This window comes from Callorhinchus milii, unplaced genomic scaffold (assembly GCF_018977255.1).
Source record: "Callorhinchus milii isolate IMCB2004 unplaced genomic scaffold, IMCB_Cmil_1.0 Scaffold1, whole genome shotgun sequence".
Classification (NCBI taxonomy): Eukaryota; Metazoa; Chordata; class Chondrichthyes; order Chimaeriformes; family Callorhinchidae; genus Callorhinchus; species Callorhinchus milii.
Genome location: NW_024704742.1, coordinates 129,610,056 through 129,626,396, shown reverse-complemented (window position 1 = coordinate 129,626,396; position 16,341 = coordinate 129,610,056). Strand labels below are relative to the sequence as shown.

General features: G+C 41.2%; 1 protein-coding gene across 1 annotated transcript in view; it reads left to right on the top strand.

Moving 5' to 3' along the window:
• gba2 (glucosidase, beta (bile acid) 2) overlaps nt 1–15,085 on the top strand; it is a 29,426-nt gene extending 14,341 nt beyond the window's left edge. Inside the window, exons 8-17 of the mRNA XM_042335578.1 lie at nt 1,379–1,504; nt 4,392–4,576; nt 6,228–6,332; nt 6,887–6,994; nt 7,279–7,430; nt 8,382–8,488; nt 8,784–8,926; nt 9,547–9,662; nt 11,819–12,010; nt 13,691–15,085. Of these exons, the coding sequence (XP_042191512.1) occupies nt 1,379–1,504; nt 4,392–4,576; nt 6,228–6,332; nt 6,887–6,994; nt 7,279–7,430; nt 8,382–8,488; nt 8,784–8,926; nt 9,547–9,662; nt 11,819–12,010; nt 13,691–13,885 (1,429 nt within the window). The 3' untranslated portion in view covers nt 13,886–15,085. The remainder of the gene's footprint in view (nt 1–1,378; nt 1,505–4,391; nt 4,577–6,227; nt 6,333–6,886; nt 6,995–7,278; nt 7,431–8,381; nt 8,489–8,783; nt 8,927–9,546; nt 9,663–11,818; nt 12,011–13,690) is intronic.
• The last annotated feature ends 1,256 nt before the right edge of the window (nt 15,086–16,341 follow it).

The following is a 16,341-nucleotide window of genomic DNA, read 5'->3' as shown; positions in this document are numbered from 1 at the left end:
GTGTGGAATAAGGAAACTTACCAAGGTTTTGCCCTGCCGGGAATCGAACCCAGGTCTCTCACTTGCGAGTGCTCTAACCACTGAGCTACAGGACTCCACATCTTCCCACTTGAGATGTTGAATTCTTATCGTCCTGACATGAAAGGCTCTGTACAAATGTGTTTTTGAAAGTCTTGTACAACTATTTTACCCTTAGCTTCAATTACATCAAATCGAACAAAGTAATATAAAGATAATAATAAATCCTTGCATTTGATGTAGTGCCTTTCACATCAGGAGGATATCTGAAAACTAAATTGAATGGCTCATGTGAATGGGGCATGTGGAGTCCTGTAGCTCAGTGGTTAGAGCACTCGCTTTGCAAGCGAGAGACCTGAGTTCAATTCCAGGCAGGGCGAAACCTTGGGCAAGTTTCCTTACTCCACACAGAGCCTAATAATAATCCCTCCAAAAACCCAAAACAATAATAAATTGGTCATTTTCAATCTACGACTGTTTGTGGGACATTGCTGTGCACAATTGGCTGCCGCGTTCGCCCACAAATATACAGTCAATTCACTTTACAGTGTGTTCTGTGAAGCGCTTTGGGATGTCCTCCCGACGTGAAAAGCACTATATCAAATGCAAGGATTATTATTATTCATTATTTATTACTTCAAGGAAATTCTATTTTCACTTCTCCCTTTTACGTGTTACTTTTCTGAATGCTACCTCGCTATACCTCTAAAGGAGGAGTTAATAGCAGTTGCTGACTTATTGCTTTGCCTATTTTCTCATTTCTATTGATGTTGTCCGCAGGTTTTTCCCCATGAATGCAACTTTGCCATTAATTTCAATGTACTGTCACTTAAAATACCTGATTTGTAATAATACTTATGTAACTCTGATTGTTTCCACTACACATAAATCTCTATTCCTAATGTTTGTTACTTCACTAGAAAATTGCCAAGCTCTATTCATCCCTTTTTGCTTTGAATATTGCTTCTAATTTTTAAAAAACTGTTATTCCCTTTCTTGTAATTTAATTTTGAGAATAGTCTGTACTCTGCTACACTACGTTAAGGAGGCTATATAAATATGTACTTCAGTATTCTGATCTTGAACTTTTTTGTGTGCTGTTCATTTTTCTGCATTTGTTAATTATGTTATTTTCTGATAGGGAACTATTTGTCAGAAGATAGTAAATATAAGCTTATCAATTTCTCAATCGTGAATTGCAGAATTTGTCAAACCTAAATAATGCAGTATCAGATTGTAGATCGCTACTAAAAGCCTGAAGCATTTTATCAATGTATAGACTTGGTAATGTTTTTCACAGGATAGTAATTGATTCCGGTTGCTAATGTACATTGCATTTTGCTATTTTAAAAAAACACAGGTGGTACACTCGCTATTTTGGAGCTAATGGAAAGGCTTGTCCTGGTCTCAGTCACTATTCTCTAACACATTACAAGGAATGGGAACAAAAGATTAATGATTGGCAACGTCCGATTTTAGAAAATGGGTAAATATTGCAACATTCTGCAGAGGTTCAATTTGACGGTACTGCACCTTTGTACTATGAACTTCTTTACTGCTATGCCTCCCAGATATTTTTTTGTCTAGTCATTGATGTGTTGGTGGATTCTTATCAAATATTTGATTTGGTTTACTCCTTGTGAAGGAATTTAATTATTAATATTCCACCGGCATGTTTGTAACTAATCCAAGGCAAGTTAATCTTGAATCTTTCATGCTGTTTATTTCTAAAAAAAAGTTATAGTTGTGGTACCATTTAATACTTTTTCTTTTGAGGTCCTGTAACTTAATGTGGACATGTTTGGGTGGGATAATGTTTAAATATGGAGTGCTCTCTACAATGGAGCCAACTCTGAAAAATGTGGAAACAAAACGCACAATACTGCAGATGCTGGAAATCTGAAACAAAAACAGAAGTCGCTGGGAACCCTCAGCAGATCAGGCAGCATCTATGGAGAAAGGAAAGTGAGTCAACGTTTCAGGTCCTCGACCTTTTGTCAGAACTGGGGCATGCTGGGAGGCTTTCAAGGGCTAACGGGGGGGGGAGGCAGGGCAAGGAAGACAAAGGAGAAAACGGGGTAGATGACGGGATGATGGGTTACAGAGGTGTTAATGATGTAAAACAAAGGGGGATTGCAACAAAACGGGGGAATAGGAGTGTTAATAATGCAAAACAAAGATCGGGGGAAAGGGAGGGAAAGATATGCTTAGTGGTTGGATCACTCTAGAAGTGCCGAAAATGGCAGAGAATTATTTGTTGGGTGTTGAGGCTGGTGGGGTGGAAGGGAGGACTAGGGGGACCCTATCATGGTTCTGAGAAGAGGGGGAAGGGTGTGAGGCCAGAGGTGTAGGAAATGGGGCGGTCAAGGGCCCTGCCTACCACAGTGGATGGGAATCCTTGGTCGAGGCAAAAGAAGACATTTCAGCTGTTCTGATGTGAAAGGTGGCATCATCAGAGCACATGTGGCGGAGATGGAAGAACTGGGAAAACGGAAAGGAGTCTTTACAGGAGGTGGGGTGGGAGGAAGTGTAGTCCAGGTAACTGGGAGTTGGGGGCTTGTATTATCTGCCTTCCCTCCTCCGTAACATCTCCCGACTCCGCCACTACCTCACCCCTCAGGCCGCTGAAACTCTTGTTCATGCCTTAAACACCTCCAGGCTCGACTATGCAAACCCCCTGCTTGTCGGCATTCCCAATTCCTCTCTCCACAGGCTTCAGATAATCCAGAACTCTGCAGCCCGTGGCTTTCCCGCACCAAACTCTGTGACCCCCATCTCCCCCACTCTCGCCTGACTCCATTGGCTCCCTATCCTTCAGAGGATCCAGTTCAAGTTCCTGGTCCACACATGCAAAGCCCTCCATGGCCTCGCCCCACCCTATCTCTGCGACCTCCTAATCCCCTACCAACCCGCCCGTTCCCTCCGCTCAGCCGACTCTGGCCTGCTTCACGTACCCTGACCCACCCACCCCACCATTGGTGGGAGAGCCTTCAGCCACTCTGCCCCCAACCTCTGGAATTCCATCCCCCAGTCACTCCGCCTTTAATAATAATCCTTGCATTTGATATAGCGCTTTTCACGTCGGAAGGATGTCCCAAAGCCTGCCTTAAGACCCTCCTCTTCGACCTGCCATCGGCCACCTCCCTTACCCCCCCCAACCCCAGCTCGGGTCTGAAATGCTGTACTCTGTTCAGCACCTTGGGACGTCCTTCCGACGTGAAAGGCGCTATACAAATGTAATCTTGTTGTAAAAGATGTCTGTTGATAATCTATGCTCCTCGATGGAAATGGTGAAATCAAGGAAGGGAAAAGTTGGAGATGGACCATGTGAATGTTATGGAGGGGTGGAAGGTGGAAGCGAAATTGATGAATTTTTTTAGCTCACTGCGTGAGCAGGAAGCAGCCCCAACACAGTCATCAATGTATGTGAGGAATAGGTCAGGGAGTGGACCTGAGTAGGTCTGGAAGAAAGAGTGTTCCAGATGGCCAACAAGCCATGCGGGTTCCCATAGCAACACCTTTTACTTGGAGGTAGTGGTTGGAGTTGAAGGTGAAGTTGTTCAATGTCAGAACAAGTTCAGCCAGGCGGAGGAGGGTGGTGGTGGATGGAGATTGGTTAGGCCGCTGTTCGAGGTGGAAGCGAGGGCCTGTAGGCCATCCTTGTTGGGGATGGAGGTGCAGAGGGACTGAAAAATGTGGAGGCTGACTCTGGAGTTGATATTTTTATAAATGTGATTCATACAAACCCTGGAAATTGGATCTACATGGAAGAAGGCTACAAAAGATGTAGGACAAATATCAAGCTCGTGGTTGGTGAAAGAATAAACTATGCTGCCTGTGTTTAAGCCAGAACCACAGCAACTAAAAATGATTTGAAGTATTTGTTCTGTTATCTTCTGGAAACACAAGACTGCACAGGCCATTCTGACAGTCAATATTGAAGCTCAGATTTACCCATTCCGATTGTCATTCATTAACTTTCTTTGTAAATTTCAATAGAAATGAATGCATTTAATTGTTTTTAGTGTATTATAAATGATTGAGTTTATCTTGAAGAAAAACAGAATTCGTAAGTAAAGGTATGGATTTCTAGGGTGAAGTGCTTCTAACTGCAGTAAAATTTCCTTGAATGTAATCAAAAATTTGTTTATTTTTTGCTAAAGCAAGATATACAAGAGTCTAATACTGACCAGTTTTATTAAAGCAAGATTATAAACTTTGTTAAAGAATACTATTCTGAAATGATATTCTGCATGTGACCTGATCACTTGTTTGCCTATTTTTAGTCTTGGTCCTGAAGGTCAAATCAGTTTGATCATGTTGTAATTGTGAGCTATATCATTCACACCTTTCTGTTGCTATTCATTTTGCAGGAAATTGCCTGACTGGTACAAATCCGCACTATTTAATGAGCTTTACTTTCTATCTGATGGAGGGACAATTTGGCTTGAAGTGCCTGATGACACTGATATAACCAGTGGTTTGAGCAATGAGCAGGATGGACTTCCTCCTCTACCTAAAGTGCTGAAGGATTATGGGCGATTTGGATATTTGGAAGGTATGCTTCTGTGATGTGGCATTCTGTCAAGTGAGAGGAATGCTGCATATTAAATCCAAGTATTCCAGATCGTCCCTATGAATCATTAATCTGAGTTTCTGTCAGCCTTGTAATTCAGGTGGACTTTAAAAGATCACTTGACATTATTTGAAAGAGTATTTTCAGGCTCTTCTGATTAAATAACTTCCCCCTTTTGCATTGCAAAATAAATCATACTCAAATGGCTACTCATCTTGTTGTTTGTGGGATATTGTTGCACATATCAAATGCAAGGATTATTATTATTATTATTTAATTTCATATTAGTGTGGAGGCCTGTAGCTCAGTGGCTCGAGCACTCGCCTCGCAAGCGAGAGACCTTGGTTCGATTCCCGGCAGGGCGAAACGTTGGGCAAGTTTCCTTACTCCACACCCCTCTTTTTACCAAGCGGTAAACCTCTGTTTACCTTAGATGATTGGCGGATCGCTTTTCCAGGGATAGTAATTCCTTCATAAAAATAAATTGATCACTCATCCACGATTGTTTGTGGAACGCTGCTGTGTGCAATTCACTGCCGTATTTCGCCCACAAAATATACAGTCAATTCACTTTATAGTCTATTCTGTGAAGAGCTTTGAGATGTCTCAAAGATGAGATAAGGCACTATATCATATACAAGGATTATTATTATTAAGCACTTCAAGGTGTTGCACTATGCACTAAATTGCTATGCCCATGTTGAAGTAATCTCATTTATATAGGGTGTTCTGTTTGAAAGCTGATACTTGTATTCTAAGTATGATGAACTCAATTGATAATAATAATCCTTGCATTTGATATAGCGCTTTTCACGTCGGGAGGACGTCCCAAAGCGCTTCACAGAACACACTGTAAAGTGAATTGACTATATTTGTGGGCGAACGAAGCAGCCAATTGCGCACAGCAATGTCCCACAAACAGTCGTAGATTAAAAATGACCAATTTATTATTGTTTTTGGTTTTTGGAGGGATTATTATTAGGCGTGTGGAGTAAGGAAACTTGCCCAAGGTTTCGCCCTGCCTGGAATTGAACTCAGGTCTCTCGCTTGCAAAGCGAGTGCTCTAACCACTGAGCTACAGGCCTCCACATTCTGATATACAAGATGCTAGTATTATATTATAATAAAGCATTTTAAAGATATGGTTGATAATTTTAATCTATTATTAAAGTTGACCATATAAAGGATACGGATTAAATATCTCTTCCTGTGTATGTTTTTTTTCTCATTTTTATTGAAGTACAACTTGGAGGAAGCTAGGAAACTGACTGGGTGTGTCCTTTGGAACAATTTAATAAAACTGAGCATGGTTTCCTTCCACAAGTGAGAACATGTTTACCTATATGCTGCATAATGCACGCTGCAAAGCGTTCAATTTATTTTGGACACATCTCCATCATTGAGATTTTGTCCCGGTATTCCTGGCTTATTTATTGTCATTCCCCTGCCCCATTTGAATTCACCCTAAATTTACAATAATTGGATACTCACTTCATTGTTTATGGGACTTTGCTAACGCAAATTTAACAACTGCATTTTGCTATATAACATTCACTTAATTTCTAATTTTTTTTATTTTTGTAAATTTTTGATTTCGCTAAGTATTAAATGCAGGTTTTTTTTCTAATTGCAGGACAGGAGTACCGTATGTACAATACCTACGATGTTCATTTTTATGCATCATTTGCACTAATCATGCTGTGGCCTAAACTGGAGCTTAGTCTGCAATATGATATTGGTAAGTGGTTTTACTCATCAGCACCAGATGGTCAGATTGCCTCTTCAGTTCCTCTATTTCCTACAAGATTCAAACCTCAAGGGTGGATGCACTGATTCAGAGACCTTCAAAAATATTCAAACAACTATTGCATTTTAACTGCTGCAGTCTTTCTTTTGAGATAATTAAGTGAATAATTTGGAGGGCCAACGCGGCAGCCAATTGTGCACAGCATATACATTTATACCTGTAAATGTTTGTTTTTAATCTTTTCATGTGTGATTTTCTGTTGTCTTGCAATTTCAGAACCTAGTCTACGATTTTTATGCATCTCAGGATGTGTGTGATGCTGGCAGAGCCAGCAGTTATTGCCTATCTGGCAATGTGTCAGCCTGGTTATAGCACTCTCGTAACTAATTGTACTGCAACTTGCATCTTTCTGTCTAACATCAGATAACTCGGGCAAAAATTGAAATTGGAGCCTTCCTGGTCTGGCACAGCTGCTCACAGAAGAAAGAAGCTGAGAGATTCACAAAGCCGCTGTTAATGATATTTGGTTTATTTTTGTTTTTCAGCTGCGGCTGTAATAAAGGAGGATAGCACACAGCGCATCCATCTAATGAACGGGAGAAGGGCAAAGGTGAACACGCCAAATGTAGTCCCACATGATATAGGAGATCCAGGTGAGGCTTTGTAACTAATTTCCCACACATTTACACAAATATTCTTTGGAAGTATATGTAAAACATTTGCATACTTTCCTAGTTGTAAAAATGCACCAAGCTGTTTGGTTGCCAATTCTTTCTCCTACATCTTGCAGTAGTCTAACCAGACAGTGGTATTGGGCATCCCAGATGCTGGAATAAAATACACATGTACATTTTTGAGAAAATATATTTAATATGTTCACAAATCTTGCAAGAAAGCTTGACCAAGCATCATTGTGCTTTGATTATATTTTTAATAGATGACGAGCCCTGGGAGCGAGTAAATGCTTATTTGATTCATGATACAGCGGACTGGAAGGATCTCAACTTGAAATTTGTTTTACAAGTGTACAGAGATTACCATCTAACTGAGGATAGCACTTATCTTCGACATATGTGGTCTGTCTGCCAGGTAAGTAGTTGTCAGAAAAGTTTTTATAAGTTGATGGAGAAAAAAACTGAACCGTTGTTGTCTTTCCCCATGGTCAGTAGGGTTTTGCAATTACATTACATTTTATACATAGAAATTTACAGCACAGAAGAAGGCTAATCGGCCCATAATCTGTGATTGCTCTTTTTTTCCCCACTCTCCGCTGCCATGTTAGTGTAAATCCTTCCCCACAGCCATATTAATTCTCCAGCAAAGAGAATGGCCGCAGGCCTGCTCCGGTGTAGTCCATCCATCCTGTACAGAACACACAATTCCCAGAACTGATCCCAATGTCCCAATAATCTGATCCCTTCCATCCTACATCATACTTCCTGCCATATCTGTATTACTCTGCTGACTTGTGCTAGTCACAGGGAGTCATCCTGACATTACAACCTGCAAGGTTCTTTGCCTCAATCTATCTCCTAATTCCCTAAACTCTGCAGGACCTGAAACCTACTCTTTCCAATGTCATTGATTACTGGCTTCTCTCTCTCTCTCTTTCCCAAATCTTCTGCACCCACTTTATGTTCCTTACCCTGACACCTGGGAGGTAAGACATTAATCAGGACTTGCGGTTGCTGCTACAGAAATTCCCATTGTCTCCCGTGACTGGAATTCCTGATCACTCTCCCTCAAGTTCATTCTGCTTTAGACCTGTGCAGATTCACTAGAAATCTGCCTTTAGGATGACTGCAGCGCAAGTCTAAAGAGATATCTGGGCTTTTTGGAGGAAGCGTAAATGCCTGGAAACTCCCAACCTCTTGAGTGTGCAACCATTTGTGCATTCTAAATTTGTGCTGGTGGGAGGCATGCTCTCCAGTTGTAGAAACACTTTCTGTATGATAAGATTAGGCTGGGAAAAATGACACGCTATTTTCAGATCCGTGGCATTCATTTTGCTTCTATTAATTGAGCGACTGTTGGTTTTAGGCTGTGATGGAGTCGGAGCTGAAGTTTGATACTGATGGAGATGGTCTTATAGAAAACTCTGGCTACGCAGACCAGACGTATGATGGCTGGACTGTAACAGGACCCAGGTAGAAATTAGTTTCATATACCTGTCCTTTACTTAAGTGAACTTATTTCCCCTTTTTCCATCTGAGAGGCTTAAATGGGCAAACTCTGCTCCCAGGTCACCTACTTTGTGTACAGTAGGTCTATTATTAAAAATTTATAAAATTTGAACTTGACTGTTCCAGGAAGAACAAAGATTTCTATAACTCTGAAGAATACACCTTTTGAATCTGTAAAGTAATCCTGTTTGTTAATACTTTAGTGTTTTTTTTTGCCTTGCTTACTTTGGAAAGCTGTTTAACACTTGTGTTGTTGCAGTGCCTACTGTGGAGGGCTATGGTTAGCCTCTGTATGTGTTATGTGCAAGATGGCTGAGATCTTGAAAAAGGATGCAGAATACAAAAAATACAAAGATCTGCTAAAGAGGGGAAAGGAATCTTACGAGAGGATATTGTGGAATGGTACATCTTTCCTCTTATTATTGTGCAGAATACTTAATTCTAACAAAAACTTGCCAGTTACTGGTTCTTCATTAACTTGTTGGATAGAATGCAAGTAGCTGAATACTGCTTTTTTTAGGGTGGTGACGGCAAAGAAATGTACTGACAAAAACTTGAGTCGTGTTCTGTAAATGTTACAGTGTATATTAGGCCATGAGACTGTGGTTTCTGTTATCTGATTGTCATCTGAGACTTCATTTGCAGCACAAATCTGCCCCTCAACAGACTGGCTCAGTTGGTAGCACTCTTGTCTCTGAGTCAAAATGTTGTGGGTTCAAGCCCTATTTCAGGTCTTGGAATTCACACAGTCTAAGTTAGCACTCCAATGCAGTGCTGCTGGTGTGCTGCATTCTTGGAGGTACCGTCCATCGGATGAGACGTTAAACCCCATGAGGCCCTATCTGCTTGTTCAGGTGGAAGTTAAAGATCCTGTGACACAATTTGAAAAGAGAAGGGGGTTTCTCCTGGTGTTCTGACCAACAATCCCCCAAATAAAATAGTTCATTCATTTCATGGACTAGAGAATTCTGTCTGGTAACTGAATTTTTAAGTAGAGGATCTAAATGCTTCCAATATTTCAGGTAAATACTACAATTACGATGGCAGTAAGAAGCGCTACTCAAACAGTGTGATGTCTGACCAGTGTGCTGGACAGTGGTTTGTGCGAGCATGTGGCCTGGGAGAAGGTGAATATGAGGTAAAATAGTTTCTTTTTTTAAAAGATTCTGGATATGCTTGAGTAATGATTACATTTAGTGGTGTTCCCAGAACTCACAGAGAGGTAGTCATTACTGCTATTTTTTTCCCTCTTCCCCCACCCCCTCCACCCCAAAAAAAAGCCTTACTGATGCACGCTGGGGATTCAGTTCCATAAGTTTCAGCCACCCTCTAGAAGAGGACTGCATGATTCCTTCGTCCAGAACTACTGAAGCCAATTGTACGAAATATAACTTTGTCATAAGGCAGGTGCCCCACGGACCTTTTCCCAGCCCTGGGGGACGGTTCACAGGGCATCTGCCTTGTGCCAAACCACTAGTCAGAAGGATTTGAGTAGTGCTTCTTACTCTGTCATAATTGTAGAATTTATCCAACAACAACAAAATTACATTTGTATAGCGCCTTTCATGTCGGGAGGACATCCCAAGGCGCTGGACAGACAGAGTTATGGTCCCGAGCTGAGGGTTGGGGTGGGGGAGGGCATGGGGGGAAGCAGGAAGATCGAAAGCATGGTTGAAGAGGAGGGTCTTGAGGTTGGTCTTGAAGATGGTGAGGGAGGGGGTGAGACAGAGAGACTGTGGGATGGAGTTCCAGAGGGTGGGTGCAGAGTGGCGGAAGGCCCACCTGCCGATAGTGGGGCGAGCAAGGTTGGGGACGTGAAGGAGGTCAGAGCCTGCTGAGCGGAGGGAGCAAACAGGGTGGTAGGGGGTTAGGAGGTCGGAGAGATAGGGGGGAGCAAGACCATGGAGGGCTTTGAAGGTGAGGACCAGGATCCTCTGTGTGATGGGAAACCAGTTGAGTTGGGCAAGGATGTGGATGATAGGGTCAAGAAGCCCAGTACGGGAGAGGACACGGGCTGCAGAGTTCTGGATCACCTGCAGCCTGTGGAGGGAGGATTTGGGGAAGCCGACAAACTTTGAGTTTGCATAGTCGAGCCTCGATGTAATGAAAGCGTATATGAGGGTTTTGGCGTCCTGCGGTGTGAGATAGTGTTGGAGCCGGGCAACGCTGCAGAGGTGGGGGAAGGCAGAGCGGGTCATGGCGCAGATGTGGGGTAGAAAGGATAGTTGAGGGTCAAACAAGACCCCAAGGTTCCGGACTGACTTAGCAAAGTGGAATGTGACTCCCTGGATGGTGATGCTGTCAGCGCCTGAGGTGAGGAGGCGCTGATAGGAGCCAATCAGGAGGGCCTCGGTCTTGTTGATGTTCAACTGAAGAAAGTTAGCTCTCATCCAGGACTTGATGTCTGACAGACATTCAGCCAGGACAGCAATGGTCCTGGAGTCGAGGGTGGAGGCAGAAAGGTAAAGTTGGGTGTCAACCGCATATATGTGGATGTTGACTTCATGTCTGCGGATGATGTCACCAGCGCCGTTGAGGTGAGAAGAGAGGCAGTGGATGGGATAGAGTGGTCGACGGTGTCGAAAACAGCAGAGAGGTCAAGGAGGACGAGGAGGCAGAGGGAGCCCTGGTTGCAGATGGACAGAATGCCATTTGTTACTTAACCAGGGCGATTTCTGTGCTGTGGGTGGATTGGAGGGGTTCGAGAAAGGAGTGGCGGGAGAGGAAGGAGTGAAGCTGAGAAGCAACAACTCGTTCCAGGACCTGGGAGAGGAAGGGGAGGTTGGAGATGGGGCGGTAGTTAGGGAATAGAGAGAGGTCTAAGTTGGCTTGAGTGCACTAGCTGGCTTTCAGCATGTTTCAAATGGCCAACGTTCTGGGATATCAGATCACTGCTGTTGACTCAGAACACGTCCTTTTTTTAAATACATAGGAAGCCGGTTGGTTTTCTGCAAGCATGTGCAGTGTGAGGACTGGTGACCACTCTTGATGTAACTCTGATATAGGGCTGGTTGGAATATTATGGAATCCAAACCGCCATAGTAAGTTTGGAAACTAATAAGTTATTGTTTTGGGCTGTGGGACACCATCATAACAGGCATTGAGTAGTTTATGAAGTAATTCCCCGCTAAGAATGTTATCGTGAACCAATTTACTGGCCAGTTTGCATTCCCTGAAGAATTAAGAGCAATTTGGCGGCCACCTCCTCCAGAGGAATAGTGAGGAAGAATTAAAAAATCTGGAAGACCATGAATTATTCATCATTGAACTATTTCTATCCTTTAATATTTGTAGGTATTTCCAAATGCCAATATTGTATGTGCCTTAAAGACCATCTTTGACTTGAATGTCATGAGTTTTGCTAATGGAACTATGGGAGCAGTAAATGGAATGAGACCTGATGGAACCGTAGACACATCCAGTGTCCAGTCAGATGAGGTTTGGACTGGAGTCGTCTATAGTCTGGCAGCCACAATGATTCAAGAGGTGAGTTGATTTGAAATCTTGATGGCAGCGAGGGCCAATCTATAATTTGTGCTCTGAGTGGAATATTTAACCAGAAAACCTATAGTTTGCTTGATTCTGCCTATTCATATATCAGGAATTCACAGCCGATGTGACCAATTGCACTTGATTCATGTTTAAGAATTAAATATTTAAAACTTGTTTCGAACAATGGGGACCGATGACAACCTCCCTGGTATAACAAATTTATATTTGTACAGCGCCTTTCACGTCAGGAGGATATCCTAAAGTGTAAATACTGAGCTCTAATCCTGCATTTCTTCTGAAACTTTGCCTACAAAACAGTCACTACACTTAAGAACACAAGAATTTGCTCGTCGAAAGAAGGCCCATCCGGTTTGCCCTCAACCATCCTCGCTTGACATCTTGTATCCCAAACTATATACTGCATCCTGAGATATTACCCTCTAGCAGAAATCAATCTAATTTATTCTTTAAACAAATGACAATTTCTGCTAAAAAGTTGTTCTGCTCAACAGCTAAAAATAATTGTAATTTTTTTCGCAAAACTTGATTTCACAAGTCGGGTGACGAGTTGAATTGAGAAAACAGATGATTTTTCATTGAAGCTTTTCATTGCAGTAAAGCTCTCCAGTGCACTTATTCAAAACCTTACTCAATCTAAAAGCCACTAACTGCTTCACTGTTCCCAGAGCCACTTTATCAGCTGAACGAACACATGTTTTATTGTGAACCCTTTACAGGACACAAGTGTAGAAAAGAGCAGCCAATTGAAGTGCAGTAAATTAGATAAGTTGTATTTGTTGGGACCATACATTTAATATCACTTATACAACCTATGATTACACCAAACTTACATAGAATATAACCTCTTGAATGGGACGTGGGCAGATAGGATTTGTAAATAGCACCTCACAAGATTTGCTTTACAGTGAATCTTATGAAATGCTTTGAGAGGTCTTTCTGGGATAGGTGCTATATCAAATGCATGGTGGATAGAAAATTAGAAGGAAGAATAACTAGAATTCTGCCGAAATCTTGTCCGTCCAAATCTGAATGTCAGGAATCAGAAAAAAATTGAGCAGCAATTGGCTGCTGTGTTTTCCCACAAAATAGTCAATTCACTTTACAGTATATGTATTCTGTGAAGTGTTTATAGACATCTCGAAGACATGATTAGGTGCTATATCAAAGATTATAGCAAGGATTATTATATTATAAAAGTACTTTCTAGTTCAGGAATTAAAACAAAACAGTGCAAAGACATGAGGTTCAAAATCAGATTAACAATCAGATAAACTTATAATCTTTTTTAAAAAAAATATTCTTTATTTTATATACAGTATTTATATACAGTATGTATTTATAAAAGCTGATTTCAACAGTGCATTGTTCTAATTTGGGGGAGGGAAACTGCATGATTTATTTCACTGTGCAGTGATATTAGTTTAAAGATTTATGATCTTCACCAGAGAGTTTGTAAATAGCAAACCTGGATCTCCACTTGACACCAGAAGCCTCACTTGATTGCAATCTGAGAGCTGAAATGAACCTGTGTGCAAGAGAGATTTGCTGTTTACAAATCCAGTCTGTTTCTGCACATGTTATTTGTAAGTAATATGAAGCAATCAATATTTTTGGTTCTTTCTTTGTAAATGACTTATTTTGGGGGTTTCATAGGGACTTGTTGATGAAGCATTCAAGACTGCAGAGGGCACCTACAGGACTGTGTGGGAACGCCTTGGCATGGCTTTTCAGACACCTGAAGCTTACTGTGAAAAAAACATCTATCGTTCATTGGCATATATGAGACCTTTGAGCATATGGAGCATGCAACTTGCACTGGATAAAATGAAAGCCAAACCGGACTTCTGAATAATTGAGGATGAGATTGTAATTGCCATTTTGATGGGTTTGTCTGAGGATCTTGTGTTTTTTTTTCCTCTACCCCATCTAATCCCCACACTGCAAGGTGGGCTGTTTCCAAATTTATACTTCATTGTTTCTGTCAGATTTATTAAAATGTTAATTCATTTTACATTTGTATTCAAATTGGTCTAAAATGCAAGATAGCACTTTATGGGGAGGGGAGAGCATATGGGAAAATTTATGCTCTTTAAATACAAATGTTTTATTTATACTTGAAAATTACAGTGAAGTATGTGGTTAATGGAACCGTTGAATTACAGTACACGTTGTAGCACTGAAATTTTGGATTTTGAAATACAAAGTGAACATTTGAGCTTAAATTAATCGGGCAATCTCAGACATTTACAGCACTGTTAATTTACTCTATAGACACACGTCCAGGTAATTAATTAGTTTTGGACAGTGCTAGAAAATTGCAGCTTTTCATTAATATAGTCCTGGGGTAGGTGGGAATATTTTGGATTCTTTAAAGTAAAATTGGTTATCTCTGGTCCTCATAATCTCAACATTACTGTTACAGATAGGTTGTATACTTAATTAATTCAGAATTTTTAATTTGTCACAGTTCATAAAAGGGATTTACTTTATCATGCCTTCACTAAGTATGAACACAAACTGAGCTAAACACAACTACATTTCCAACTATAATTTTCTATTTGATCAATATGCTGCTTGATGCACATATAATGTAATTTTACAAATTGTGTGTGGGTGATTTAAATATAGCTTCTTTAACTCTAATTGAATTTCTTTGGTTTTAAGGTTTTTTTTAAGTTTAAATGGGGTAAGTCATGCTTTGTATGATCAGATATGCTTAATCCCTTGGTGTTTATCTATGCTTTCTAGCTCCAATTCAAATTATTTACTCTCAGGTGATTGTTTTGTTAATTAATCCCATTTGTGTTTTTGTACACATATGTATAAGTGAATATAGTACATGTTTTTGTAAATTTGTGGACCAAGTTTTACAATGTTTAAGTGTAAAATTATTATGTAGCTTCACTTTCATGTTTTCAAACCTTTAAAGATGCACCTGACAGTTATTTTATTTCTAAGCTGATTGATCACTGGTTTTAGGGATGGGGAGGTGGGGAGAGAAAGAGAGATGTGAGGAAGATGCTGAATTACCTAGTAGTGACCTCCTGTCTCTGAATCCATTTATAAAAGGTTTATCCACAGATCCCAGTAGCTACTGTTTTGTGATTCTGAGGCCTATAGCCTTTGCATTCTCTCTTTACAGTGGGCATTTACTCTTGAGATTTGCTAACTGCTCATATTTAAAGAAATACCTTAATCACCATTTTAGTTTTACTTGACACTGAAAATGCCGTATAATAGTGTAAAACTTAATGTTTAACTATGAGATGCACACTGCAAAATCACAGTAGTTTGTTTGCAGGATCTGTAAAATCATATTTATGCTGTAAAATGGTAAATATTTTGCATTCTGGACACTTTTCTGATTTTAATGTAGAATTTGTTGTTTAATGCATGCTAATTGACAGTTGTAAGATTTTTGTGGTTAAAATTTTGCTGCAATTGTGAATAGTGAAAATTTTGAAATTGTTTTGTGGAAAGAAATAAAAGGAAATAAAATACAGCTGAAACTGACTAATGATTCATATTTAAGGACAATTCCTGTTTTGGGTAATTCAATTGGTACTCCTGTGCCCAATTGGCTGGTGCGTTTTGCCCCTCAAATATAGCCACTATACTTTCCAGTATATTCTGTGAAGCGCTTTGAGACATCTCAATGACATGATAAGGCACATATAAAAATTCAAGGATTATTATTTTATTTCACACCTCAGGCGCTGGCAGCATTAGCATCCACGGCTGCACACTCAACCTCACTAAGCCAGTCAGAAATCTGTGTGTCTTGTTTGACACTGAATTGTCCTTTCTCCCCCACGTCTACCCCATGACTGGCACTGCCTACCACCACCTCCACAACATTGCCAGACTCCGCCACTGCCTCACCCCTCAGGCTGCCGAAACCCTCACCCACGGATTCGTCACATCAAGGCTCAATTATGGAAATTCCTTCCTCATCGGCCTTCCCAACTCTTCCCTTCACAAGCTGCAGATCATCCAAAACTGCAGCTCGTGTACTCTCATGCACCAGGCTCCGTGACTCTATCACCCCCACCCTCACCCGACTCCACTGGCTCCCCATCCCCTGGAGGATCGAGTTCAAGATCCTCGTCTTCGCTTTCAAGGCCATCCATGGCCTTGCCTCCTCCTACCTCTCTGACCTGCTGACTCCCTACCAACCTGCCCGCTCTCTCCGTTCATCGGGCTCCAACCTGCTCCACGTCTCCCGCTCAACCCTCCCTACCATCGATGGCCGGGCTTTCAGTCTCTCTGCCCCCACTCTCTGGAACTCCATCCCACAGTCCCTT